General features: G+C 53.0%; 4 protein-coding genes across 5 annotated transcripts; 3 read left to right on the top strand and 1 right to left on the bottom strand.

The window, feature by feature from the left end:
- Window positions 1-35: 35 nt before the first annotated feature.
- LOC138829778 (sesquipedalian-2-like) lies at window positions 36-6,142 on the top strand. 2 transcript variants are annotated; one of them, XM_070026304.1, is made up of 3 exons: window positions 36-272; window positions 2,980-3,140; window positions 4,001-6,142. In XM_070026304.1, the coding sequence occupies exon 3, from the start codon at window positions 4,014-4,016 to the stop codon at window positions 4,791-4,793; it is 780 nt and encodes a 259-aa protein (XP_069882405.1). In that variant the 5' UTR covers window positions 36-272; window positions 2,980-3,140; window positions 4,001-4,013; the 3' UTR covers window positions 4,794-6,142. The 2 variants fall into 2 exon arrangements, with proteins under 2 accessions (XP_069882405.1, XP_069882404.1); XM_070026303.1 differs by having other exon boundaries at window positions 2,980-3,239.
- Window positions 6,143-6,419: 277 nt separating this feature from the next.
- Window positions 6,420-8,585, top strand: LOC138829786 (essential MCU regulator, mitochondrial). Its single transcript, XM_070026315.1, has 3 exons — window positions 6,420-6,637; window positions 7,487-7,627; window positions 8,331-8,585. The coding sequence occupies exons 1-2, from the start codon at window positions 6,452-6,454 to the stop codon at window positions 7,622-7,624; spliced, it is 324 nt and encodes a 107-aa protein (XP_069882416.1). The 5' UTR covers window positions 6,420-6,451; the 3' UTR covers window positions 7,625-7,627; window positions 8,331-8,585.
- Window positions 8,586-9,237: 652 nt separating this feature from the next.
- Window positions 9,238-15,087, bottom strand: LOC138829785 (NADH dehydrogenase [ubiquinone] 1 alpha subcomplex subunit 6). The gene is made up of 3 exons (XM_070026314.1): window positions 14,921-15,087; window positions 12,252-12,367; window positions 9,238-9,443 (listed from the first exon to the last, which is right to left on the bottom strand). Exons 1-3 carry the CDS (start codon window positions 15,060-15,062, stop codon window positions 9,312-9,314), a joined length of 390 nt encoding a protein of 129 aa, XP_069882415.1. The 5' UTR covers window positions 15,063-15,087; the 3' UTR covers window positions 9,238-9,311.
- Window positions 15,088-15,162: 75 nt separating this feature from the next.
- On the top strand, window positions 15,163-26,519 carry LOC138829777 (uncharacterized). The gene is made up of 9 exons (XM_070026302.1): window positions 15,163-15,354; window positions 16,888-16,962; window positions 20,808-20,846; window positions 21,643-21,686; window positions 23,283-23,379; window positions 24,999-25,064; window positions 25,414-25,509; window positions 25,851-25,893; window positions 26,180-26,519. Exons 1-9 carry the CDS (start codon window positions 15,163-15,165, stop codon window positions 26,302-26,304), a joined length of 777 nt encoding a protein of 258 aa, XP_069882403.1. The 3' UTR covers window positions 26,305-26,519.
- The last annotated feature ends 849 nt before the right edge of the window (window positions 26,520-27,368 follow it).

Here is a 27,368-nt window from a genome sequence, read left to right as displayed (position 1 = left end):
CGCCCCGCCCCTCTCGCTCGGCTCGGAAGGTGGTTCGCGCTGTGCCTGGGCCTCTCCCGGACTGTAAGAGGAAATGAAGGGATGCCCTGGAACATGATCGTGGACCTGAAAACGCACCGCTGGGAGAAGGAATGGGTGAAAGAAAACGGAGACTTTCCTTCCCCCTCTGAGCCCCAAGGACCCCTGACAGTTCCTTCTTTCCTGGCATCTAAGTGCCAGACACACCTTCACTTGAGAGCTGCCAGATCTCAAACCAAGCTGGCACTTTCCAGGTAATGACACCCCTCGCATTTTTCTCATCCCTCTCTTCTTGTGGTGCTGTGGCGTGAACTAGGGCCCTGTTCTTAGCGTTATCCATTCAAGACTGGAGCTCTACCACTGGAACCACAGCTCCACTTCTGGCTTTTGGGTGGATCAATGGAAGATGAGAGCTCACCGGTGTTCCTGCCCTGGCTGGCTTAGAACCCTGATCCTCAGGGCTCAGCCTCCTGGGTGGCTAGGACTACGGGTGTGAGCCACCAGCGCCCAGAATCCCTTCCACCTTTGAACTCCACGGTGAACTGGCTGTCTCTCACTGCTCTGCAGATCCCCTCGCGTCTCTCCTGCGCTGTGACAGCAGCTCCTTCCCTGAGCTGCCTTTTGCATCAATTCTTTACTCTGCTGGCGAGGAATCCTTGAAAGTCCAGCTCAGATCGCTCCTCAAACACAACAGGCCTCCCGCTATTCCCTTTGCCTGGAACCTTCTAGATCTAGGTTTAACTGACTCATTTATCGCTTGCAAATATTTGCCAAGTGGTCCCTTCTCCATACGGACTACTTCGCCCATTCTGTTTGTTTGTTTGTTTGTTTTTTGTCGGTCGTGGGGCTTGAACTCTGGGCCTGGGCGCTGTCCCTCAGCTCTTCAGCCCAAGGTGAGCGCTCTACCACTTGAGCTACAGCGCCACTTCCGGTTTTCTGGTGGTTTATTGGAGATAGGAGTCTCCGCGATCCTCAGATCTCAGCCTCCTGAGTAGCTAGGATTACAGGCGTGAGCCACCAGCGCCAGGCTTCGCCCATTCTGTTTAAAGCTGCAATCTCCTGACCGCACAACAACTGGCCTCCCTTACTCTGCGATTTTCCTGCACAATCACTACCTTCTGTCACTTTACTAGAGTGTGTACCATTATTTTTTCACTTTTTTTCTTTGAGATTAGGTGATTACCTATATTTCACAGTATTGTGGAAAAGTGACACTTAGTCACAAACACATTTTCACTTTCACAAGGCAAATTGTCATCATGATCTATAGTATATGATTAATTAAATTTAGTGAAGGAGACACAAGAAAGCTTCTGAACACTGGCGGCTTGCGCCTGTCATTTTAGCTATTCCAAGGCTGATATTTGCAGATGGAGGTTTGAAGCCAGCCCCAGCAGGCAAATCTGTGAGACTTATCTCTAATTAACCACCAAAAAGCTGGAAGTGGAGGTGTTGGCTCAAGTGGTAGAGAAGCCAGCTTTGAGCAGAAAAGCCAAATCAGAGCAAGAGGCCTGTGCCTCAGTACTGACAGAAAAAACAAAAAACAAAATAAGGGTGGGCTGTATGGTGAGTTTCTGTGATGGTCAGCACTATGCCACAATGAAAATATAACCCAAACCAGCCGCAGAAACCTGGGGTCTCCATGGCCAGGTGTTGGGGTGGGGTGGGGGGCGTCTGAGAATTCAGTGGTGGGAAGGACACGGAGGTCGAGGCTGGGGTAGAGCTGGAAGCCAGGCCCCTCTAGGTTGCAGGAACTGCAAAGGCAGAGGTGACAAGCCACAAGTTCACCGCAGGCCTCTGGGCTCACGAGGCGTCTAGGGGCCTCTGGGAACCGGGTTTTTGGGGTCCTGTAGGCAACGCCTCCAGGCAGGGTCTGGGGCCCACCGTGGGTTGCAGACCCGCTGGAGAGGTGCGAGCAGAAACGAATGACCTGCACTGGCCGAGACCTGCAGAATCCGGGAAGGGCTTTGCAGGCAGTGTAGGAGCTGCCCTTGGGAGCTGGAGCTGAGGCCTTCCTTAGCTTGGCCGGGAACGGGGGAGGGGGGGGCGGGGAACTAAGGGGCAGAAGGGCTCGGGTGGGAGACCCGGTGGAGCAGCCCGCCTGACCTCACCTCTGGGCCCTGGGTTCAAGGCCACCCTGGCATGGACGAGCTCCGAGGCTCGGGCAGAGCCACACAGTCCCGGGCCTCAGTTTCCCTGGGGTGTGGGGTGGATCCCAAACTGGCTTTGCAAAAGGCAAAAGATCCGCGGCGGGAGAGAGCACTGGGCGGGGTGGGGCCGGGCGGTAACTCGAGCCGCCCGGGCGAGGTCTGCTCCCGGCTCCCCGCGGCCACGCTCGAGGCCCGGGCGGAGGCGCAGGGTCCGGGGCGGGGGGCGGAGGGCGCGGGCCGCGCGGGGCGGCGGGAGGTGAGTGCGGGCCGGGCGGGCGGCGGCGGGGGGCGGGAGCGGGAGCGGGCGGGCGGCGGCGGCCCGGGGAGGGCGTGGCCGCGGGGACGTGGCGGGAAGCGCCGCGCGGGGCCGGGCGCGGAGGCCGGGCGCGCGGGGGAGGCCTGGGGGCCGAGGCCCGGTGCGGTCCCCGCCCTGCCGCCAGGCCGGGCCGCGGGGGCCTGGGGGGGTCCCGGGCGGCCGCCCGGGCCCTGCGCTGCTGTGCCCTCGGGCTTTAATGCTTTGCTTTGTCGGAGGCATCCGCACGAATTCAGCCCGTATTTCCTGAGCCCCCCCCGCCCAGCCCCCCACTGGCTGTGGGGGTGACCCGGGGTGCCCAGGCCAGGCCCCGAGGGCCCAAGGCCCGCCGAGCGCTGCGTGGCGGACTGAGGAGGAAATCCACGGGCCCCGCACCGGCCGGGAGCCGGGGTGTGCGGAGGGAGGGCGGCTGGGGGGTCGGGGGGGGGGTCAGGGGCTGTTCCGCTGGGTCCCGAGGGCTGAGTAGGAGTTCTCATGCTTTGGGCGATTGTTTTGTAGGTTTCCTGGGTTCCAGGTCCGCCCTTCTCCCCAAAGCTCTGCGGGTAAGGGCTTTGTAGCCAAGACCCCCGCCTCCCCCAGGACCAAGAGGGCTGCTCCCTGACCACGTGTTGTGCCCCTTCAGTGCTGGGCTGACAGTTTGGCACAGGGGAGGAGGACCGGTCAGTGAAGTGCCGGAGATGAGCCTTGGTCAGCGGCTGTGACGGTGTGCTCTGGTGTGGCATCCGTGCTCTCCTGTGTGTCACGCTCTTGTTTGCCAAGTATGTTTCCATCTGACCTTTCTCCCTGTCCTGTCCTACCTGCATTTATTGGCTTGAAATCTGAAGTGTGTGTGTGTGTGTGTGTGTGTGTGTGTGTGTGTGTGTGTGTGTGTGTGTACACAAGGCTAGCTCTCTACCACTTGAGCCATGACTGCACTTCTGGCTTTGTTGGTGGTTAATTGGAAATAAGAGTTTTACACCGGGCTGGGAAGGTGGCTCAGTGGTAGAGTGCTTGCCTTGCATGCATGAGGCCCTGAGTTCGATTCCTCAGCACCATATAAGCAGAGAAAGCCGGAAGGGGCGCTGTGGCTCAAGTGGTAGAGCGCTAGCCTTGAGCTGAAGAGCTGAGGGACAGCGCCCAGGCCCAGAGTTCAGGCTCCTTGGCCAGCCAAAATAAAAAACAAAAAAAAGTTTCACAGTCTTTCCGGCCCAGGGTGGTTTTGAACCTCGATCTTCAGATCTCAGCCTCCTAAATAGCTAGGATCACAGTGCCTGGCTTTCAAGCCTCTTGTTTTGATAATCATTATTTCTTTCCTCTGAGTCTCAAATACCCAGACTTTTGCATGGGTCTGACAGCATCCCTTTAGAGAAAGGCCAGTGGAGACTGTCCCCCTTCACAGATGAAAACTCAGAGGCTCAGGGTGTGTCACAGCAAACCTGGAGGTACCCCCAGAGCAGCCCGGGTCCCTGCAGAGCCAGCCCCTTCCCCGCTAGGGGCCACCTCCCTCTCTAACCCGCTGCCACTTCTCTCTGCCTTGCAGTTCTTACGGGATCATGAAGCTGAACAAGAGGAGTGTGGCCCACTATGCGCTCAGCGACGCCCCGGCAGACCATACCGGCTTCCTGCGTACTTGGGGGGGTCCAGGAACTCCACCCACTCCCAGTGGCACTGGCCGAAGATGCTGGTTTGTCCTCAAGGGCAACTTGCTGTTCTCCTTTGAGAGTCCTGAGGGCCGGGCCCCCCTCAGCCTGGTGGTGCTGGAGGGCTGCACAGTGGAGTTGGCGGAGGCTCCTGTGCCTGAGGAGTTTGCCTTCGCCATCCGCTTTGATGCCCCTGGTGTGCGCCCACACCTGCTGGCAGCAGATGGGCAGGCAGCCCAGGAGGCCTGGGTGAAGGCCCTGTCCCGTGCCAGCTTTGGCTACATGCGTCTGGTGGTACGAGAGCTGGAGAGCCAGCTGCAGGATGCCCGCCAGAGCCTGGCCTTGCATCGCTCTACATCCTGGAAGGTCATTGCCAGTCACCGAAAGCCACAGGCTCCGGACCGCTCTTCTCCAGCCTGGGAGAATGGCCACTTTCTCCCCAGGGACCACAGCCCTGGGTGCTTCATGAGAGAAGTGGGCAGCCGGCCAGCAGGGTGGGATTTGGCAGAGTGGGAGTTGCAGGGCCCTGCCAGCCTCCTCCTAAGCAGAGGGCAGAGCCCTGTGTCCCCTGAGACCTCCTGCTTCTCTACACTGCACAACTGGTATGGCCAGGAGATCATGGAGCTGAGGCAGAGGTGGCAGCAGAGGGTGCAGGGTAGCCAGCCAGAGCATGAGCAACAGGACAGGCCCTGAACCTGGCTGGACCTTCCAAGTTGTGGCTGTGTCCTGCTGGTTAGGACACTGGAGCCCAGCTTGCTTGCTCGCTTGCTTTTTTTTTCTTTTTCTTTTTCTTTGTGTTGGTACTAAAGCTTGAGCTTTGGGCCTCAAGCTTTCACTTGGCTTTTTCACATAAGGTTGGTGCTGTACCACTTGAGCCACAGCTCCACTTTTTGGTGGTTAATTGGAGATAAAGAGTCTCACAGACTTTTCTGCTCCAGCTGGCTTTGAACCTCGATCCTCGGATCTCAGCCTCCTGGGTAGCTAGGATTGCAGGCATGAGCCACTAGCTTCCCAGCTGAGTTTTCTTCAGGAGTTAAAAGTTTACTCATTTCTAAGGTTGCTTTTGATACCTTCTCTAAATTCCAGATCCTTCCGTATGCCTGCAGAGGAAAGATGATTTATGTAGCACTCAGACAGCCCTAAGTCTCTGCACTCTGTGGTAGGCTGGCCCCTCTTGGGGTGTTTATGAAATGAAAGAAGTGGGCCTGTCCTGCCCCTGGCCTGCACACAAGGTTCTGCAACCCTATTTTCTATCACAGGAAAGCTGTGTGCATTTAAACCCCAGAAGCTGTCTGGCATATCATCATGAAGGACCGACGTCAGGGAACTTGCATTTGTTTGTGACAGGGGTTTCTAGGTAGGACCTATTTCTAGCCAATAGAGAGGATTTGTTGTTGTTGTTGTTGCTCTTGGCTGCCCTCTCCACGTACGTCCTGGTCTGTGCCCTGGGTGGGCTGTAGCTTTTCTAAGTCAACAGAAACCCTTCCTGTGCCCTGCCTTCAGCAGCCAGGCAAGGTGGCTCTGAGGAGCCCGTTCAGGCACTCTGAGATGTCTGCTGGCTGCGTTCCCATACAAAGGTGTTCCTGCTCCTGAAACTTTGAGTGAAATCGTCTGGGAAGGAACTGTGTCACAATCCTGCTTGTCCAGTTTACCTGTCAAGAACCCTCATTGCTACTCTCCCCAGCATCATGCAGATGTTTTTTTGTTTTTGGCTCTGGAAGGTACGGCCCTGGGTCTGCAGACCCGCCCGTCTCCCTTATGGGTGTAGTGTGGACGGATGGTTAGAAGATGCAGAGTCTAGTCAGAGACACCCCTTCGCAAACACAAAATTGCCTCCTCCTAGCCTCTCTCTCTACTGGGGCTTCGGGCCAGCTGAGACACAGCTAGGCCTAAGTCTCCTATCTCCAGGAGGCCGAGTTGTCTCCCAGGCTCTGGCATGGGAGTGAGGCCCGCGGTCGCTGCACCTGTTTTATAGGTACAGTACAGACCTTCGTTAAACGTTTAAACTGGTTTTTAATAGACTTAAACACTAAGTAAAGCTTTCTTCCATTCGTACTCATTTTGGCTCCTTAAGTTTCTTTCTACAGCCTACCCGGAAGTGGGTTTGGGAATTTGATTCGCGTGAACCCCGAAGCTGGGGACCCCGCCCGTCAGAGCTGGGGGTGGGGGGGGGTGGGGCAGTGACGTCACCCAGTGACACGCCCAGCGATGGGAAGCATTGCGCAAGCGCTGCGCCTGGGCTTCTCTTAGCGCCTACAAGTCTCGCGAGGCTTGGGGAGGCGCCCTTCCCGAGGGCGGCGCCGGGCCGTGAAGGTGGGTGCGGGTGCCGGGACGAGGGGCGGAGCTGGGAGATGGCGTCTGGAGCGGCTCGCTGGCTGGCTTTGGCGTCTGTCCGATCCGGCGCTCTCCGGAGGGGGCCGAGCTGGAAGAAAGGTGGAGATGTCTCCGTAGTACAGGGCACATCAGGCCCGAACCTGGTACCATCTAGGTCAGTCATCGTTACCCGCAGCGGCGCCATTTTGCCCAAACCTGTGAAAGTGAGTGTCTGCTCGGGGGCGGGGCGATAGGGCCAAGGCCAATCGTTGTGAGGCGTGCGTGTGGCCGATGCTGATTGACAGGGGCAAAGACCAATCGTAGGCTCGGCACAGGCCGGAAGGCGGACCAGGGACGCATTTTTGCGCTACCGGTTGTGTGGACAGGTGGGAGAAGGGGCTCGGAGGCAGAAGTTGAAGGGCAAACGTTGCATTTTGCACTAGTTGGTCGTGATGTGCGTGGTGCGCCATTCCCCTGGGGCAGAGAGAAGTCATGCAATCGCTTTGTCCTCTACAGTTGAGATGAAAACAATGAATTGTGAAGTGTTTGTAAATAAAGGGAAGTGCAACCTTTTTTTTTTTTGGGTCCGGTCGTGGGGCCTGAACTCTGGGCCTGGGTGCTATCCCTCAGCTCTTCAGCTCAAGGCGAGCGCTTTACCACTTGAGCCACAGCGCCACTTCCAGTTTTTTTTTTCCTGTTTATGTGGTGCTGAGGAATCGAACCCAGGGCCTCGTGCATGCGAGGCAAGCGCTCTACCACTGAGCCACCTTCCCAATGCTTTTTTGTAATTGTTTTGAGTATCTTCTGGTAGAGCCAACTATGGTCTTCTGAATGTTCTTGCTTGCTTGTAGGTTGTACCTGATAATAAACTTTAGATGTCTGCAGTGCCTTTCTTTACCACATCTGTTTTGATGGCCACAACTTGTTCTAAATTTCTCCAAGGATTTTAATATCAAGTGGCCTACCATGGCTCTTGGGATCCACCGGAGGAAATGTTCTGAGGGGCCAGGACTTCCCGTGGTCCTGCCAGAGTGGGCTCTGGAGCTCACAGCCACCATTGTACCCCTCTGCAGATGTCCTTTGGCCTCCTCCGTGTGTTCTCCATTGTGATCCCCTTTCTATACGTCGGGACGCTCATAAGCAAGAACTTTGCTGCTCTACTAGAGGAACATGACATTTTTGTCCCAGAGGATGACGATGACGACGACTAACAGGTAACTTTTTTCCCCCAACTGGACAGGCACAAGAAGTGGGATGGCAAATCCGATGTGGAAATACCAGCATTTGGACATTTAGGGTAGAAGGTTCAGGGGATTGGCACAAGTGGTGATTCGTGTTTTGGATTTTTCTTTAAGTTGTATGAAAGTGACAACCAATTTACAGATTGCCTGGTAACTTTCAGGTAGAGGTGTTTGAACTCAGGGCTTTCCAGTCACTAAACAAGCACTCTGCTATTTGAGCTGCATCTTCAGCCCTTTTTGTTGTGGTTATTTTTGGACTTGATCGATTCCCCTGCTCCTGAAAGTTTTCACTTGGTTGGGTTTTTCACTCATGGATAGTGCTCTACTACTTAAGCTAATCTCCAGTTCTGGCCTTTGGCTGGCTAACTAGAGATGTCTCTTAGGCTTATCTGTCCCAGCTGGCATCGAACTTTGATTCTCAGGTTACATCCTTCTGTGTAGGTAGGATTGTAGGTTTATGGCACTTAGCTATTATATTCCTAAATGCGCAGTAACCCACTTCTACCAGACTGAGTTTTTTGCTGGCAGGGAAAGTGCCTTTTGTTCATCTCTGTGTCTGACCTGTGGTGCATGCCTGCTCAATGCACAAATAAAGGCACTCAACATTGCCTTTCTCCATGTTTGGAAGAACCAATCTGTCTGTTGCCCAGTTCATGGCTGCTTCCCTTTCTTACAGGGCATGGAGGGAGAAGGGAGAAAGGAGAAAGCACTGCTGAAGAAATGGTGATGCTCTCAGCCTTCTCCTCCTTCCCTATCAAGTGTGGGTTTGGAAAAGACCTCAGCCTTGCCTCCTGCATGGTCCAGAAACACAGCCCAGATCCTGAGGCTCTGGGAGAGGTCCCCTGAGATATGCTGTGCACTGCACACTATAAAAGCACCTGCCAGATTGTGAATAATTATAATAAACATCAGCTGTGTGTGACTTAGAAAATGGCTGAGGCTCCTCAATCTGCACAGGCTCCAGTTGCTCTGCATGCAATGTTATTTGCTCTGCATGTACTGAACAGCTGTGCCTCAGAAGCCTGCCTGAAGTAGGAAGTTAATTTCACTTTAAGGACAGGTGCTTGTTCCAAGTGGAGGGGCTAGGGCTCTGAGCATCCATTTTATTCAGAACCCAGGGAACACACCCTTTGGTGGGGGAAGCAGTATTGATATGAAAACAGCCCATCCTGTCGGCTCTCCTGTGCCTGCACACCAAATGTCCCACTGTAAAGTCCGTATAAATACAACTAAGCGGTAGGGCAGGGTAGTGCATATTGGTAATCCCAACACTTGAAAGGCGGAGGCAGTAGTATTTAGAGATCAAGGCCAACCTAGGCAAGAAAATCTATGAGATACTTTAACCACTAAAAGCCATAACTGGACTGTGGCTCAAGTGGGTAGTACCAGCCTTGAGTGGAAGCTAAGGGACAGCACCCAGCCCTGAGTTCAAACCCTAGTCCTCCCTTCCCTGCAAAGCAAAAGAACAAAAACCCAATGCACATTTGAAAAAAAAAAAAGAACTGATACATATGCCAAAACCTCACTTTTTCGCAAAGGAGAGACTGCAGAGAAATAATTTGCCATGGAGCTCTATCCTGAACTGACAGTCAAATAATGAGTTTATTTGTACTCTAAAACAATTAAATATCCACATGTATCTTTTCATTGAGTGATGTCACGGGTCGTGGCCAACATAGAACTTGGACAGGAAATCCTTTGGCCGTGGTGCTTCTGTTTCATGGAAGAACCGCATAATATGTGTCCGTTGTTTCCACACTTTAATCGTTTCCTCCAATTCCATCTTGCCCTGTACAAGGGAGGGGACAGGTCAATGTGGTTAAGTCAAAGGTGTACAACAGGGATGCTCAGGACTCTCTTCTGCTTGACACAGACCTCAGAGCCTAGGCGCTGTCCCGAGCTCCTCTACCAATTAGGCTGAGCCACTTCCGGCTTTTTCTGTTTATGTGGTACTGAGGAATGTTAGGCAAGCACTCTACCACTAAGCCACATTCCCAGCCCCTGACCCAGACTATTTTTGAATTCCCTTGAAGTAGCTGTACAAAGGAGTCTCAATTGAACATGTGGGCTTATGAGTACAGTGCGTGTTGATCAGTCGCCCCTTCCATGACTCTCCATTTTGTCCCAACCCCACAGAGCGCAAGGTTCACATATGCACACAGAATATTATGACTATTTGCTCACCTTTCTTTATTCAGCTATCTATCCCCTTCCCCCCACACACACCCACACCCACTTTTGTGCTAGTCATGGGGCTTGAACTCTCAGGGCTTGGGTGCTATCCCTGAGCTGTTTTTGCTGAAGACTAGCATTCTACCACTTCAGCCCCATCTCATTTCTGGTTTTTTCTGATAGTTGGAGAATAAGTGTCTCCTGAACTTTCTTGTCCTGGTTGGCTTTGAACCAAGACCCTCAGATCTCAGCTTCCTGAGAAGCTAACAGGCATGTGCCACCAGCTCCCTGCTCATTTCTGTAGAGAATATTTTTTTGGGGGGTGGTCCGGTCGTGGGGCCTGAACCCTGGGCCTGGGTGCTGTCCCTCAGCTCTTCAGCTCAAGGCTAGCGCTCTACCACTTGAGCCACGGTGCCACTTCCAGCTTTTTTCTTTTTGCTTATGTGGTGCTGAGGAATCGAACCCAGGGCCTCAGGCATGCAAGGCAAGCGCTCTACCACTGAGCCACCTTCCCAGCCCTCCCTGCTCATTTCTTCTGTATTCATCCACTTTTCCCCAATTCATGTTTATTTTCTGGTATTCATTGTGTTAAATTATTAAGTCAGTTCAGAGGAGTTATACCACTGGAATCCTCCTCTGCATATACCAAACTTAATTTGTGTATATATGCATATGGTCCTGTGTTTGTTGTCATGCTTATAATTTATATCTAACTTGCACATATGAGAGCCCTTTGTGAATCTAACTTTTTTTCCAGATCCACCCATTTCCCTGTAAATAACATTTTTCTTGATGGATGAGTAAAATTCACATTTTCTTGATCCTGATGTTGTTTTGATTCACATTTCCTTTATGGCCTGGGGTGGAGCATTTCCTCATATGATTATTGGCCATTTTTACTTCTTCTGACAAGTCTCTATTTAGCTCCTTTGCCTATTTATTAATTGGATTATTAATATTATTGGGTTTGGATTATTTTGAGATCCTAGTATATTCTGGGTATTAACCCCTGTCAGAATATAGAATTATGAAAGATCTCCCATCTTGTAGACTGTCTTTTTAGCTTAGTAACTAAGCCCTTTGTAACACACTTAAAAAAATTTATTAAGTAATTGTACAAAGGGATTACAATTCAATAAATAACAGACTTTTTTTTTTGGTGCCAGGCTAGGGCTTGAACTCAAGACTTGGGTGATGTCCTTAAGCTTCTTTTGCTCTAAGCTAGCTAGCACTCTACCAATTGAGCCACAGCTCCAATTGAGGTAGTTAATTGGAGAAAAAGAGTCATGGATTTTCTTGCCTGGGCTGGCTTAGGACTGTGATCCTCAGAATCTCAGCTTCCTGAGTAGCTAGGATTACAAGTGTAAGCCACTAGTGCCTGGCTGACATGGACCTTTTAAATGACTTTGGGCGGGCTGGGAAGGTGGCTCAGTGGTAGAGCGCTTGCCTTGCATGCCTGAGGCCCTGGGTTCGATTCCTCAGCACCACATAAGCAAAAAGAAAAAAAAGCCAGAAGTGGCGCTGTGGCTCAAGTGGTAGAGCGCTAGCCTTGAGCTGAAGAGCTGAGGGACAGCGCCCAGGCCCAGAGTTCAGGCCCCACGACTGGACCCCAAAAATAAATAAATACATAAAATAAATAAATGACTTTGGGCAAATAACTGCTCTATCTAGTTGTTCCTGTATCTAGAAAATGAGGTCTTTCAAATATTATCTCTGGTGAACAGATGCAAAGAGGAGACTTTCAGGTTGACATGTAACCGTGCCTGCATAACTTGACTGGTTTAACTCCAATTTCTATTTAACATTTCTCTTCTATGTTATTTCCTGGCCTACACTGAGGTCCCCACACTGATGCAATGTGACTGGCTGGGGAGATAGAACCAGGCCCCTAACTGCTCCCCATTTATATAAGACAGAATTCCTCAGTTCTAGCTGTAAGTTGGCACCCAGGTAAAGCTGCTGCTCTGCTTCCAGGGGCTGCATTCAAAATGTACTCAAACTTTTCTTTGCATTGTTCTTTAGTTATAAAATGTAAGCCACAGTAGATTCTCCTTTAACAATCTTATCTTTTTTTTTTTTTTGTCGGTCGTGGGTCTTGAACTCTGGGCCTGGGCGCTGTCCCTCAGCTCTTCAGCTCAAGGCGAGCGCTCTACCACTTGAGCTACAGCGCCACTTCCGGTTTTCTGGTGGTTTTTATTGGAGATAGGAGTCTCACGGTCTCTCCTGCCCGGGTTGGCTTTGAACCGCGATCCTCAGATCTCAGCCTCCTGAGTAGCTAGGATTACAGGCGTGAGCCACCAGCGCCTGGCTCTTATCATCTATTTAACAAGATGATAACTCCAACTACTCCTCTGAAGTAGCAGTTACCTGTTCATCTGGGAAGACTGAGAAACAAGGGGCAAGTTGGTCAGGAAGGGCCAGTTACCTTAATGACCAGAAGATCCACCACCCTGGGGTCTGTGACATGGGCATTCTTCATAAACATCTCTCGAACTTTATTCCGCCCCTGTTTCACAGTGATGTCTAGCTGGAATAAATGCACTAAAGAGAAAACATGATTCAGAAATTACATGGTTTAAACATGTTTTTTAAAAACATAAGGCAATAAATATCCATTAACAGACAGGTTGTCCATTCATTCCACACACCAATAGCCTGACCCTAAGCTCTGTGCCTGGAGATGCGACATGTAAGATGAGGCTCAATGAGTTTGCATTGTTTGGGGAAACAGACCACACACACACACATGCATGCACGCACATGTGTGTGTGTGTGTGTGTGTGTGTGTGTGTGTGTGTGTCTTTTTTAATGCCACTCCTGGGCTTGAACTCAGGACCTGGGCACTGTCCCTGAGCTCCTTTTGCTCAAGGATAGCACTCTACCACTTGCCACAGCTCTACTTCTGGCTTTTTCTGAGTAGTTTATTGGAGATAAAAAAAAGTCTCACAGACTTCTTTCCAGTCTGGCTTCAAACCACGAAGATTGCAGTCTCCTGGGTAGCTAGGATTACAGACATGAGCCACCAGTGACTGGCCAGACCATTATATTTGAAAGATAGCAAGACAGCACAGTCGGAACAACCTGGATTCAAATGCCAGTTCCCTCATTTATATCCTGTGTCAGTTAACAATGCTGTATCCGAGTTTATCTTTATTTTTTGTTCTTATTTTTAATATATTATTGTTATTAAGGTGGGGGTTGGCATTTCATAAGTCTGGTAATGAGCACGTTTCTCTTTTTGGACAATGTCACCCCTTCCTTTGCTTTCCCCCAGCTTTCCCCTCCCATCCCTGTCCACAAGTTACATACGTCATTTTCTGAGTCTATTAATGAAATGAAGACAAACATACCTAAATTTCAGAGCTACTGTAGAGACTGCGTAACATAAAATGTTTACATCCACCTCTAGCACTGACTGAGCTTTTTATGAATGTTGGTATTACTTGCTGCTTGAGGTGGGATTGAGCTAAGTCACTCAGCCTACCCTCATGACAGCCTCAGCCTCCTGAACAGATGGGGAGGCAGGCAACTGTGCCCGAATGTTTTCTTTTTCTCCAGCATTGGGGACAGAACCCAGGGTCTTGCACATGCACCTCTCCCACTTCCTGTTGTGCCCGCCCCTCACACCTGTTATCTGCTTGCCCCTGCACAGCAAAACACTACTTCCATAGTTCCCACTTTCTTAACACCAGGTAGGATTAAATTCTGGTCACCAGCAATCTCTCAAAAGGTCGGTGTGAGAGTCACTGTGGTGGCACATGACTGTAATCCTAGCACTGAGGAGGAAGAGGCAGGGCTGGCTGCAGGACCCTGTTTCAGAAAGGGGGAGGGGCTGGGAAGGTGGCTTAGTGGTAGAGTGCTTGCCTAGCATGCATGACACATAAAAACAGAAAAAGCCGGAAGTAGCACTGTGGCTCAAGTGGTAGAGCGCTAGCCTTGAGCTGAAGAGCTGAGGGACAGCGCCCAGGCCCAGAGTTCAGGCCCCACGACCGACAAAAAAAAAAAAAGCAGCAGCAGCAGCAACTCAGGGACAGTGCTCAGGCCCTGAGTTCAAGCCCCAGAATTGGCCAAAAAAAAAAAGAGGAGGGGGGTGCTGACAGTAGCACAGTTCACATACAGCAAAGAACTGGGCTGCTCAGGGAGCCTTCTGTAGGTCAGCAGCAGAAATAGCAAAACACCTCAGCCAATATTAACAATTGTTAGCTTAATGCCAGGCCCTTATCATTTGGGGTGTATTCACCTACTAACACAGTAACTTTCCAAAGGTGACTATTCTGAGGGCAGGGCATGGATCACACAGCTTGTCGGTGCCTAACAGGCAGAGTTTGGAGGACTGTGAAGGCTCCACTATCTACACACAGGCAGGGAAGAACCAAGTGCTCCCATGCGCAAAACACACACAACACGCTCCCCCTCAGACGAGCCGTGATGAGCACGGAGAGCACTAACAACATGCACAGCCCGACATTGCTGAGGGTGGGTGGGGAATACGGGGGTCTGCGCTCTGGGCCTCTTCCCCGCACTGCCCCGGACGGCGCGGGGGAGTTCCCAGTCTTTGAATCAGTACTGGGACAGATTTAAGGGCACAGGCCGGACAGGGCCATTTAAAGCCAAAAGAGGGGCTCGCGGCGGGGAGGGGGGCGGCCGGCCGAGAGGAGGGGAGGCCTACGGAACACGACCGGGGACGGCACGGCGGGGGCGGGCTTGCACCCCGACAGGGGGACCGCTCCCCTGGAGACTTGGAAGGTCACCCCGGACTCCGGGACGACCTTGGGGCAGTCAGCGCCCTCGCCCGGCTCAGTGCTGGTGGGGGGACGGCCAGAGGCTGCGGCCCGGCTGGCTCCGGGTGGAAGGCGTCTGAGAAGCTTCCCGGGGCCGGCGGGGCGGCCTGGGACGGGGCGTCCTGAGCCGCGTCGCCCACACCACGTCCCTAAGCGCCCCCGCCCCCCCGCGCGGGAGCCCCGCCAGGCCTCGTCCCCGCCGGCGCGGTGACCCGCTCCCGGGGCACCGGGGTCGCCGGCCCCCGCGGGGCCCTCAGCTCGGCCGTTGGGCCGTGAGCAGCCTCCGGTCCCCGCGTCCGCCGCTGCCCCTCACCGGCGTTTGGCACCTCCCGGTACCAGGCGCGGTACAGCTCGCGTACCCTCCGTTTGGCCTCGTTCAGGTCCCTACTGAAGATGGGCTTCACCGAGGAGCTGGCGACCGCAGCGGCGGCCTGCCGGAGGCCGCGCGCCGCCATCTTGCGAAAAAGCTACCACCTCCGCGCTCCTTGACGCGCGTGCGCCCCCGCCCAATGCCTTTTCTCATTGGCTAAAGCGAGACGCCACGCCCTCTGCGCCATGGGTGGGCAGGAGTACGGTGCTGAGCTCTCCCATTGGCTGGAAACTTTGGTCTCGTGGGAAAGTGACCTGCGGGCGGCGCATGCTCATTCGCACTCAGCAGGCCGCCGCCGCCGCCGCCAGGGGGCGCTGCTTCCCGCCGCCTCCTGCGTCCCGCCTCCTCCGCGGGTTTCTCTCGCCGGCTCAGAGGAGGTGACAGCGGCGCGGGCGCTGCGGTGTGTGTGTGTGTGCGGGGGGGTGGGGGGGGATCGTTTTGCCGGGAATACGTCAGCGCGCTCCAGGCTGGAAGGCCGAGTATGACATGATCGCCGTCCTCGTGTGTCTTTTGTGTGTGTGTGCGGTTCCGGGGCTTGAACTCGAGCCACCGCTTCACTTGGGGCTTTTCAGGGGTTCATTTGGGATAAGATTCCCAGGACGTTCCTGCCTGGGCGGGCTTCGAACCGCGGTCCTCGGGTCTCAGCCTTCCGTGAGCCCGGCTGCTGTCCATGTTTTTAAGTTAACATTGCATTCATGACTGACTTTCTGGTATCCAACTTAAACACTCAACCTGCGGGACAGGGAGGGTTCTCACCCTAAGTCCTTGGACTTTGAGGTTTGCGGGAAGTCCTGGGTTTCGGTTCTAGGACAAGCCCGGCGGAGATGCGGGCGTGCAGGGAGAGAGGCCCAGTTACTTCCTGGGACTTCGTTTTCCCTCCAGATTGCAAATGCATGGCTCCCACTCCTGGGAAAGCTTTGAGAAAGATAGAAAAGGGATTTATTTTACGGGTGCTGTGACTCGTGCCTGTAATTCTAGCTGAGCTCTGAGGATCGTGGTTCAAAGCCATTGTGAGGCTGATCTCCAATAAACCACACCCACAAAACAAACCAGAACTGGAGCTGTGGCTCAAGTAGTAGAGCAGAAAAGCCTGGGGACAGTGTCGGGCCCCAGGGTTCAGGCCCCAGGACATGTAATTACTGGCCAGGCCGAAGTCGCCCTGTGCTGATCTCATAGCACTGCGGCCAACCAACCACGCTGCAGGGGGCGGTGTGTGTGTGTGTGTGCGCGTGTGTGTGTGTGTGTGTGTGTGTGTGTGTGTGTGTGTGTGTGTGCCGAGGCTGACATCACTTCCCCATAGGGTGTGCCCCCCAGAGGGGGCGGGGCATCAAGCCTGACATCACCTCCCCATAAGGTGTGCCCCTGGAGGGGGCGTGGCATCGAGAGGCTGATGTCACCGGCCCATCAGGCAAGCTGTCTAGATGTCAAGAAGTGGTTGGACAGTGGGCAACTTGGGGCGGTGCATGAGTGGCGGTTGAAAGCTTTAGACTCATTGGAGTGGGGGTGGGGGGGAGGCTGCGTGTTCTGAGCAGTGGGGGGACAGCAGGAGGAGAAAGACAGCAAGAGGCTCCTATCAGAGCAGGGCAGGACTGTGGAGAGGCCTGAGGCCTGTAGAGAGGCCTCTACCAGAGCAGGGCAGGCCTGTGGAGAGTGGAGGAAGGAAAGAGAAGGAAAAACCTTCCTGGAGCTTTGGAGGTCCGGGGTTGGAGGTTTGCAGACTGAGGTTTGCAGAACAACTAATAAAGGTCTGGGCTGCCCATTGGAGGCTTGGAAATTTGGTGGTCGAGGCTGCTCTGGGTTCTGGGTAGCTAGCCCAGGACAAGGTAGTTGCAGGCACTTTTTCTGGCATAAGTACTGTAACTAAAATTATTTTGTCACCTTTAATCTTGCCTTGCTTGTCTTGCTCCCAGGTCATAATAGACAGGCACAAAGAAAAGGAGAGAAAGAATAAAATGAAGATGGAACAACCCTTTAGCCAAGCTTGGGTGAGTTCTTCTAAACACACTGAAACCCCTGTTTAAGGAGGTGGGCCTTAGGACCCCACAAGAGCAATTTTTCTGTGTGTGTGTGTGGCATCATCTGGGGTGGAAGTTACTGGTTAACTAGGACTAGGGAGCCTAAGGAGTTCCACTGGTCCGCTGGTCTGCTGTTACCTATGTCATTTGATGGAGGACACTGTTGGTTGGCCTTAGATGTAGGAAATCCCTTCTGTTTGTGTTTGTGTGTTATTTGTTATGAGTGGTACTGAGTCTGCTTCCTCTAAAGACCTTTGTGGTAGATCTTGACAGTGGTCTGCGCGTGTGTGTATGTGTGTGTGTGTGTGTGTGTGTGTGTGTGTGTGTGTGCATGTGCGCGCGAGTGCACGCAGCTCCTGGGGCTTGAACTCAGGGCCTGGGCACTGTCTCTGAGCTGCTTTGCTCAAGGTGAGTTCTCTACCAGTTGAGCCACAGCAACACCTCTGGCTTTTTGTGGTTAATTGGAGATGAGTCTCACAGACTTTCCTGCCCAGCTGGCTTTGAACTTCAGTCCTTAGATCTCAACCACCTGAGTAGCTAGGATTACAGGTGTGAGCCATTGGCACCCAGCTTTTTTTCTTCTTTCTAGTACAAAGACTTGCCTCAGGGTCTCAAGATTTCTTGATTTTCTAGAACATGATTGGCTCCTTACTCCTTGAGTCATGCCTTCAGCCCAAATTTGATGGTTAATTGTAGATAAATCTCAAGGAGTTTTCTTCCCAGGCTGGCTTCAAACCATGCTCCTCAGATGTCAGCCTTCTGAGAAGTCAGGATTACAGGTGTGAGCCACTGGTATCCAGCCTGTTTTCCTTTCTATATACACACTGGTTGAGTGGTTGGATGAATGGTTATTTACAAGGTTGTTGTTTTTTTTTTTCTTTGCCGGTCCTGAGGCTTGAACTCAGGGCCTGGGCACTGTCTCTGAGCTGCTTTTCAAGGCTATCAGCACTCCACCATTTGAACCACAGCACCACTTCTGGCTTTTTCTGTTTGTGTGGTACTGAGCAATTTGAACCCAGGGCTTCATGCATGCTAGGCAAGCACTCTACCACTAAGCCACATTCCCAGCTATTTACAAGTTCTTAGACTATGTTTCTTTCTTTCTTTCTTTTTTCTTACACGGGCAGTCCCTCTGCCACTTGAGGCACACCTCTTTTTTTTTTTTCTCATATTTTAGATAGAGTCTGAAAAAATCTTTCAACTTGTGCTTCTCTCATAGCTAGGATTATAGACATGAACCACTATGCTTAGCTTATTGATTGAGATGGAGGCTCTCACTAACTTTAGCTGGGCTGGCCTTGAACTACAGTCCTCAACTCTGCCTCCTGAGTAGCTGGGATTTCAGGCTTTTGATTCTTGGATTATACGACAGGACAGAGTCTTAGTCTTTAATACTTTGGTGTCTTTGTGTCTCTTTAGAGCTTGGTGCGTTGATGCTGCTCAGTCAGCACCCATGGTGTTTAATGAAGGGAACTCATGTAAGGACCAACTCCTGAGTGGTGACATTTAAAACAACCTTGAGGCCAGTTCCAGGCCACACTGGCCAAGGATGGAGAGGCTGCCCTGTCACAAAGCCCCTGAGACATGATGTCACACTCAGATGCCACTCTCCCTGAAACAGGAGAGCCTAAGTGCCTGGCTCGTGCATGAGCCTGCGCTCCAGTGCCCCTCACACGGGGTCCTCGAGCCGGGCAGGCTGCGTGGATGCTGATGGTCAAAGGATTCTCTGCCAATCACTAGACAGGATCAGGGTTGGTGAGTCTGGTTAGCGGGCGGGGCTGCCCTGCCAACCCCATGCAATCAGCCAACAGGTGTCCTTGTATCCGGCCTACTGGCCCGGCCCCTGCTTCTCCTCTCCCACACTCTAAGCCCTTCAGCACAAGCTGACAGACCCGTGTCCTCTGTTATAAATGACTGGCAAAGCTTCCTGTTGAATCCCTTGCTAGCGGGTTTCTCTAAGACAAGAGACTTGGCCTTCACACAGTGTGCAGGCCGTTGAGTGCCAGACTCAGCCAGCGACGCAGTCACCCGAGCTGCTGATGCGTCTCAGACATAAGACCCAGGACTAGGTCTGAGACAATGGTGGCCTTCTCACTCCGGGAGGCCCCAGAGGACAGTATGGGTCCCCCAGGGGGGCAGACACCCCACCTCCAGACAGTCAGGCAGCCTCTGCTATCTGAGGCCGCAGGACTGAGAGCTTCTGGATCATTCTCAGCACTGGGGACAGGCTGACTCCAGAAGAGCTCAGAGCAGCACCAGCACTGAGGCCAGGCAGAGGGAGAGCGGGATGTGGGAGCAATGGCAGAGGGTGAGAAATCACAGCCCCTCACGAGGAGACTGGAGGAGAGAGGTGGGGTAGTGCACAGGAGGGGAGGGAGGGGAGAGCTGTGAAGATCCCCCCCCCCCCCCCCCCCCCCCCCCCCGCTGCAGATGGCTCTTGCAGAAAGATTGGTGGGAAAGGGGCAAAGTTACCACCTAAGTGAGAATGAGGCCTTGATCTTGTCACAGTGCTGATTGGAAGGGCCTGGGAATAAGGGAAAGAAGAGATGGAGGGAGACCAGGGATCCCTGAATACCCAGGTTGGGAGAAGCCCAGACGGTGGGGAGCACAGGAATGGGGTCATGGGGAGCAGGTGCGGGGCGGGGGGCTCTGGAGGCAGGAAGTGGAGGACACCTCCATCCAAGCTGCTGCGCTGCGTGCCAAGCAGAGCAGGAGGAGGCAGAGGCAGGGAGCGCGACTCCCTGAGAGAATCTGAGGCAGTTTCTGTAGAGATGGGGAGCTGGCAGGCCACCTCGGGCCCTTTCCCGAGGGACACCCCCAATAGCATCAGTTGATGTGGACTTTTGACACTACGAATGAGATTTCCAAGAGAGAGGTATTATGAGATAGTGAAGTCTCCCTCACCATTCCTAAGATGGTGGTGGTGGTGATTATTTTGTGCCAGTCCTGGGGCTTGAACTCAGGGCCTGGACGCTGTCCCTGAGCTACTTTTACTCAAGGCTACTTGAGCCACAGTGCCACTTCTGGCTTTTTAGTGGTAAACTGGAGATGAGAGTCTCATAGACTTTTCTACCTGGACTGGCTTTGAACTTCAATCCTTAGAACTCAGCCTCCTAGGTGGCTAGGATTATATGCATGAGTCAACCTGCTCAGCTCCAAAGACATTTTTAAATGTTACTTAAGCCAGAAACATGCCTGAAAATGTTAGTAGGTTATTTCTTTGTTTGTTTTTTGCCGGTCCTAGGGTTTGAACTCAGGCCTGGGCACTGTCCCTGAGCAGCTTTTGCTCAAGGCTAGCACTCTACCACTTGAGCCACAGCACCACTTCTGGCTTTTTCTGCTTATGTGGTACTGAGGAGTTGAACCCAGGGCTTCACACTTGCTAGGCATGATTCTACCACTATGCCACATTCCCAGCCCCAGTAGTTTTTATTTACTTTGTATATGTACTACTTATTTACTATTTTAGTTACCCACTTAACTTAGGAACATTTCTGCCCAGTTTCAACAGCTCTGAATCTTTCTCCCTCATCCTTTCCTGTGCATCTTCCCCCGCTCTGATCTGGGGAATCCTTCTCTGCTCTGCATGGAAACTAGGTTTATTGGGGGTGGGGTGGGGAACTGAGGTCTTGGGAGAAGCACCAGAGGATTTTCCAAACTCTGCTGAGTTTGAGGTACAGCTGCCCTGGCCAGCCATGCCCTGCTGGGCCCTGTGGGGGAAGGTTCTGGGCCTCCATCCCCGCCACACACCAGGAGGGGGCGCTGGAGTCCTGGCCTACAGGACACAGTGGCCATTGGCCCTCTTCTCTTCCTAGACTGAAGATGGTGCTGGGATTCTGCTGCCAGAGAGAAGGGTAAAGTTCGTTATTTGGGCCCCAAATAATCAAAGATGGGGATCCCCTACCTGGGCTGAAGATTGTGAGGTGTCTGGGAATTGGGGTAAGGGGAAGGAGCTATGTGTGAGCAGCAGAGCTGATGGCCTGGCCTGCAAGGTGGGACATGCCTTGGTGTATGTGAACAGCTATCTCCGAACATGTGTGTGTGTGTGTGTGTGTGTGTGTGTGTGTCTGTCTGTCTGTCTGTGTATGTGTGTAAGTGTGTGTGTGTGCGCTCGTGTGTGTCTGTGTGTCTGTGTATGTGTGTGTCTGTGTCTTTGTATGTGTCTGTGTGTGTGTGTGTGTGTGTGTGTGTGTGTGTGTGTGTGTGTGTGTGTGTGTTTGTGTAATCAGGGAGCCACTGTCCTGGCTGTGCTACTCTGTGCTTGGGACAAGCAGGATCTGTGCAGGAAGGCAGAGCTGTGGGCAACTGTGGGGAAAGAGGGAATGTAGAACAAAATGCCTGGCGATGCCAGTCCGGTGTAGCGGGTTTAGCTGGGGGCTCTCCTGTTGGGCTCTCCCTCTGGGCAGGACAGACCCAGTCAATCACTGCAGGGGAAAGGAGGAGGGAGGGATCCAGGGGTGCATTGTGGGCTCTAGGCCAGGCAGGTAGCAGCGCTCAGCCCAAGGCCTGGTGCCCTGAGATTTGTTCAGCCTCCAACGCTGAGTGGAGGCTGCCAGGGGGAGGAGGCTGGCGGCTCAGAGGAGGAGGAAAGTGGCTCCCACTGCCGAGGGCCGGCGGCCGGGCTCATGCTCATGGCGCCTTCTCTCACAGGCTCCACAGGTCCCTGTACCTGGTGCACATCTTCATTGTTGCAGGTAAGGGCTGAGGGCTGGGTGGGGCATGGCAGGGCCTGGAACCTGAGCCATCATCCCAGTTTCCAGCTGCTCACCTGGGTTCCCAGCGTTCCCAGGCTGGTAGAGGCCTGCCTGGCATTGCTCAAAGCCATGGCTGCACCACGGCCCTTCCTTCCCTCCCAGAGTGATCTGAGGATTTGAACCCACCTTTCAATCTAAAGTCTACGCTGCTCTATCTCTAAAACTCAGACCAACCGAAGCCCATACAACCACTAATGCCCTAGAGATCATGTAACCACTAATGCTGTAGGGTAGAGCTCACATAACCGCTAATGTCCTCGGTTAGAGATCACACAACCACTAATGCCCTAGGGTCAGGACCATACAACCACTAATCTCTAGGGTAGAGATCACACAACAGTGCCCTAGGATGGTGATCACACCACACAATCTCAGGGCAAAGTCACACAACCACACGACACCCCAGGGCAGAGGTCACACAACAAGACAACATTCTGGGGCAGAGATCAAACAACCACACAACATAGGACAGAGATCAAACAACCATACAACAACATACAATCGAGATCGCACAACCACTAATGCACTAGGATAGAGATCACACAGCTACACAACACTCTAGGATGGAGATCACAAAACCACACAAACCACAGGGCAGAGGTCACATAGCCACACAGCAACAACAGAATGGAGATCACACAACCATACAACAACCCAGGGCAGAAATCAGATGTTTGCTTTTTGTTTTTTGTTGTTTTTTTTTTGGGGGGGGGTCCAGTCATGGTGCCTGAACTCTGGGCCTGGGCGCTGTCCCTCAGCTCTTCAGCTCAAGGCTAGCACTCTACCACTTAAGCCACAGTGCCACTTCCGGCTTTTTTCTTTTTGCTTATGTGGTGCTGAGGAATCAAACCCAGGGCCTCAGGCATGCAAGGCAAGCGCTCTACCACTGAGCCACCTTCCCAGCCTCAGATGTTTGCTTGCATACCTTTAGAACTATATATCTTTTCCAAATTTTTAAGTTAATACCTAATATCTTTGCTGATCGTGGATTTATTTATTTATTTTTGGTGCAGGTACTGTGTATTGAACACAAGGTAAAGTCTCTGTCCCTGAGCACTTTTTTTTTCCCTCAAGCTTAGTGTTTCCCACCTGAACCATGGCTTTTCCACTTCTGGCTTTTTGTTGTTAAAGTTAAGAGTCTCACAGACTTTCCTGCCTGGGATGGCTTCAAATCATGATCCTCAGATCTCAGTCTCCTGGATAATTAGGATTACAGGCTTGAGCACCAGCACCTGCCTTTGACTGGATTTTGAGTCAGGTTCTCACGATGTGGCCCAAGCTGGCCTGAGATTTGCAATCTGCCTGCCTCAGTCCCCGGAGTGCTGAGATTATAGGAGTGTGCGACCACATCTAGCAATCTCTCTTTTACAGCAAGGTTCAAGGGGTTGAAAGGCTGTCAGTTCTCATGTACTGTAAATAGTAAAACACAGGACTCTAGGGATGGTTCAAGTGGTAGCCAGCTTTTGTTCAATTCCCCCAGCACTGAACAAAAACAAAAACAAAAAGCAATGACATCATATTCGAAGTTTTCCCTAGTCTTTCTCATCAACCTGCAGGAGTGGGGTACTACTATTTCCAGATGTTCATGGAGAAACCGGCATTGGACTATGAGACTGCTGAGAAATCAACACAGGTAGTGTCTTCTGCTGCTGGGGCCTGGAGGCTGAGCTATAGGGATTATGCTGTCATCTATAATCTATCAGTCTGTCCATCCATCTATCATGTATGTATGTATGTATGTATGTATATCCATCCGTCTATCATCTTCACCCACCTAGGCATATACCAAGAGGACATGTGAAAGGGGGTTCTGCTGGAATCCCATTTCTCTGGCAAAGTGTCAAAGCAGAGCTGATCCCCTCCCCTGGTCCTGCTCCAAGATTCCACTCTCTCCACCCCCCCACCCCCCAACAGCATGGGCTGTCTGTCTATGGTAGTGCCCAGACCAAACCCACAGGAACACGTGACTCCTGACCCCGTCCTCCACAGTCAGAGGTGAATGGGGCAGTGGTGACCCACTGGGGTTGACAGAGCCCAGGCCCCACAGCCTGTGCCAGAACAGCATGGGAGGCTGGGTGCAGGGAGGGACATGTTGGGAGCAGGTGCTGGCACTAAAGGTCCCAGCAGCCCAGCGCTGCCACTCTACAGAGGAGGAAACTCGGCGTCTGGAGGGAAGCGAGCAGACCGGCAGCGCCCCCAGTGCCAGGACAGAGCCGCACAGGCTGTTGGCTGCCTGTCCTGTGCTTTTGGGAAAATGTTATCTAGCAACACTGGAGAGCCCTGGGGTACATCTTTGGCAGTGACCATTCAGACGTGATCAAGAAAGCTCTTGTTTACAAATGCATTGGAGGTCATTAAGTTCAACTTTGATTCCCTTTTTAAAACAAAAATCAAATATCTATTTTAAAAAGTTCTAACCAGGCACCGGTGGTTCACCCCTGTCATCCTAGCTACTCAGGAGGCTGAGATCTGAGGATCGAGGCTTGAAGCCAGCTCAGGCAAGAAATGTCAGTGAGACTCTTATCTCTGAGTTAACCACTCAAAAACCAGAAGTGTGGCTGTGCTCAAAGTAGTAGTAGTTCTAGTAGCCTTGAACAGAAGAACTCAAGGACAGCACCCAGGCCCTGGGTTCAAGCCCCATGACCAAAAAAAAAAAAAAAAAAGTTCTTTGGCCAGGTGCTGGGGGCTCACGCCTGTAATCCTAGCTACTTAGGAGGCTGAGATCTGAGAACAGTTCAAAGCCAACCCAGGCAGAAATTCCAGGAGACTGACTCTTATCTTCATTTAATCCCTAGATAACCAGAAGTCGAGCTGTGGCTCAAAGTGATGGAGTGCTAGCCTTGAATAAAAGAGCCAGGAATGGCTGGGAATGACTTGTCACAGAGAGCCCACCCACCCCAATAAAACCACAAAAACAAAACATTTCTACTTATCTTCCTTTTTTTTTTTTGATCAGTCATGGGGCTTGAACTCTGGGCCTGGGCACTGTCCCTCACTTGAGCCACAGCACCACTTCTGGTTTTCTGTTGGTTTGTTGGAGATAAGTATCTCACGGCCTTTCCTGCCTGGGCTGGCTTTGAACTACAGTCCTTGTATCTCAGCCTCCTGAGTAGCTAGGATGACAGGCGTGAGCCACGGAAACCCAACCTTAGTCTCCTTTTAAAGATATTCTCGAGGCTGCTGACAGTCTGGGGATCTGCCGACCAGGCAGCGGCACATCTCCGCAGCCTTCCGTCTCTCCTTGTCACGCAGCCCATAGGGGAGACGGTGAGGCCGGTGTGGGGGCTGATGGATAAGTGCTACCCGGCGCCCGCTCAGGTGGGTCTGGGCTGGGAGGGTGTGGGTGGCTGTGTTAGGCATTCTCATAGTAACGGGGGGGGGGGTGCCCCTGTAAGACAAGGGCCCCCAGGGACCACACTGTGTGTCACTTCTTGTCTCCTACAGAGGCAAAAACTCAGGGGTGAGAAGCAAGTCTCCAGAGTAAGGGAGGCCCCTGGCAAGGTGGGGAGGGAACTCTGTGTGGACTCAGAGTCCCAGGGGGCCATGGCAAGTCCCCTTGGGGAAACTGGCCCCAGCTCAGCTCAAAGACAGCAAGGGCCTGGGACAGCCCCGGGCGTGGCGACAGGAGGAGAGCTGAGGTCTGAATGCCGCGCTGCCCACTTCGCAGGCCTCCCCTCAGACCACGGCCCCCAAGGAGGAAGAAGCACAAAATGATACCACCCCGCAGGAAGAAACGGACAGTGTATCTCAGGAGGAAGGGCAGGTGAGGGTCCGGGGCAGGGAGGAGGAGAGAGGGGGTGGCAGGGGCCCCAGGTTGGGAGGTGAGAAGCTGAGGCCTCCCCTGGCCCATCCCCAGCGTGGATCCTCCTTGACAGCCACCCGGAGGCCGCAGGCTGAGGAGGCTGCGGTGGGAAAGGCTGGTTCACCCTCGGGACCACTGGACCACTGCGCCATCCCAGAGGAGCAAGGAGCTCTATCTATGGGGAACTGGGGGGAACCGCCAGTGGGGTCAGTCCTGGCCTCACCTCACATGATTGCTCAGTGTCCTCATCGGTCCAGCATAGATTCTAATCTCACTACCGTGTCCCTCTTCTTCTATCCCAGGAAAAGAAAATGGTCCAACAGGAAGTTGCAGTACATCCATCTGGTAAGATGGCGGACCCCATGCTGTTGTTTTATCAGGACGCCTTCCTCCGTATCTCAGACACAGAGTCCAGATCTAGCAAACTTTCCTGACCTGGGGAGGAGGGGGAGAAACACCAGCCCTTCCTGGGGGAACCTGCCTGGGCTCACTCCCTGTGTGGAGGCCACGCCCCCTAGCTGGTCGCCTAGCAACCTTTCTCCCAGTGGCCCCTGCTGTCAGGGAGTGCTGGGTGCTGGGTAAATTATCTTGTGGACAGGGGGACACAGGCCTACTGTTCTGTGTGTTTTAGAAGATTCGGAAGTGGAGACGGAGGAGGAGAAGTGGTCTGGGATGTGGGGAGCCCCACTTTGGAGAAAATTCTGGCTGAGTTGGTTCCCGGCCTCTGACAACCCAAAGATAAAGAGCCATGAATAAGAAGGGGTCCAATAAATCCTCCAGTTGCTGCTTCTAGAAGCCCAGCTTCGTCCTTTCACGGGCCCCAGGCTGCCCGGAGACCAGGGGCAGTGCGCAGACCACACGCCACACTCTCCCTCCTGCCAACACAGGGCCTCGGCTGCCAGCCTCGACTCTGCCCCGCGAATGACCCGCAGTGCCCGCACCTCACACAGGCCCAGGGGGCGTGCAGGAAGGGTGGACCCTGTGGGGCCCCTGTCCTAGGGCGCTGAGGAGAGGCCGGGATCCCTTGTGGAGATGCTGCCAGCATCGGCGAAGACAGCGCTCAGCCTCCAGCTCTGAGTGGCCTGTTCTCCAGCCCAGCCTGTTTCCTAAAGGCGCAGGAAGGACTCTGGAGGGCCTGGGACACCGCCCCCACCAGCCACTGTGGGATGAAGACAGAGGGGGAAAGAGCACCCAGCTGTGGTGTGCAGATTTCAGGTACCTGGCCTGGTACCACCATGTCCCAAGCCGGGAGAACAAGAGAAAGCAAGCATTTCTTAGGACACTGTGCGGGAGAGTTGGGGAGGGCAGCCAGGCAGGGGTGAGGCAGGGCTGTGGCTGTAGTGATGTGGGTCAGGGAGAGGATTTATGGAGTTTGTGGACTTTGGGGATTGGCTGTCTCTCTTTTTGTGAACCTATTGTCCTGCCATCTCTTTCTCAGACCATATTTCAAAGTTCCTAGGCAAGAAGTGCTTGGCAGCTCAGTTGTCTTCTCTGCCTTCCATCTGACCCAATTCAGGGGCTGCATTTGCTTCCTCTTTCCTCCAGGCCTGTTCTTCCCATTGGGCTCACCCACAGTCCACCTGGACTTTGTGGTTTCTCAGTCATGTCTTCTTCGATGGGGGCACCTCCTCATTCATCCCTACACCTGCCCTGAGCGGGGATGTAGATCAACCAGGATCACAGTGACGGAAATCACAGCAGAAAGATAGGAGCTGTGATTTTCTCATTATAGAAGGGGAAACACAAGCCCAGGTTCACCTAATATAGTGACAAAGGAAAAAGGGGATCTCTCTCTCCCTGTCTCTCTCCTTTTATCTCTG

Source organism: Dipodomys merriami, unplaced genomic scaffold (genome assembly GCF_024711535.1).
Source record: "Dipodomys merriami isolate MVZ:Mamm:240054 unplaced genomic scaffold, mDipMer1.0.p SCAF_1761, whole genome shotgun sequence".
In the NCBI taxonomy this organism is placed as follows: domain Eukaryota; kingdom Metazoa; phylum Chordata; class Mammalia; order Rodentia; family Heteromyidae; genus Dipodomys; species Dipodomys merriami.
This window is presented reverse-complemented; position numbering and strand designations above follow the sequence as displayed.

What these genes read in the sequence shown, in the direction of transcription:
- LOC138829785 (XM_070026314.1), bottom strand. Translation starts at nt 15,062, where the DNA reads ATGGCGGCGCGCGGCCTCCGGCAGGCCGCCGCTGCGGTCGCCAGCTCC. An exon ending in CCGGGAGGTGCCAAACGCCG is followed by an intron (nt 12,368 to 14,920) that starts GTGAGGGGCAGC and finishes TTTTCTCTTTAG; the next exon opens with TGCATTTATTCCAGCTAGAC. An exon ending in TGGATCTTCTGGTCATTAAG is followed by an intron (nt 9,444 to 12,251) that starts GTAACTGGCCCT and finishes TCCCTTGTACAG; the next exon opens with GGCAAGATGGAATTGGAGGA.
- LOC138829777 (XM_070026302.1), top strand. Translation starts at nt 15,163, where the DNA reads ATGGGTGGGCAGGAGTACGGTGCTGAGCTCTCCCATTGGCTGGAAACT. An exon ending in GCTACCCGGCGCCCGCTCAG is followed by an intron (nt 25,065 to 25,413) that starts GTGGGTCTGGGC and finishes CCCACTTCGCAG; the next exon opens with GCCTCCCCTCAGACCACGGC. An exon ending in AGTTGCAGTACATCCATCTG is followed by an intron (nt 25,894 to 26,179) that starts GTAAGATGGCGG and finishes TGTGTGTTTTAG; the next exon opens with AAGATTCGGAAGTGGAGACG.
- LOC138829778 (XM_070026304.1), top strand. Translation starts at nt 4,014, where the DNA reads ATGAAGCTGAACAAGAGGAGTGTGGCCCACTATGCGCTCAGCGACGCC.
- LOC138829786 (XM_070026315.1), top strand. Translation starts at nt 6,452, where the DNA reads ATGGCGTCTGGAGCGGCTCGCTGGCTGGCTTTGGCGTCTGTCCGATCC. An exon ending in TTTTGCCCAAACCTGTGAAA is followed by an intron (nt 6,638 to 7,486) that starts GTGAGTGTCTGC and finishes ACCCCTCTGCAG; the next exon opens with ATGTCCTTTGGCCTCCTCCG.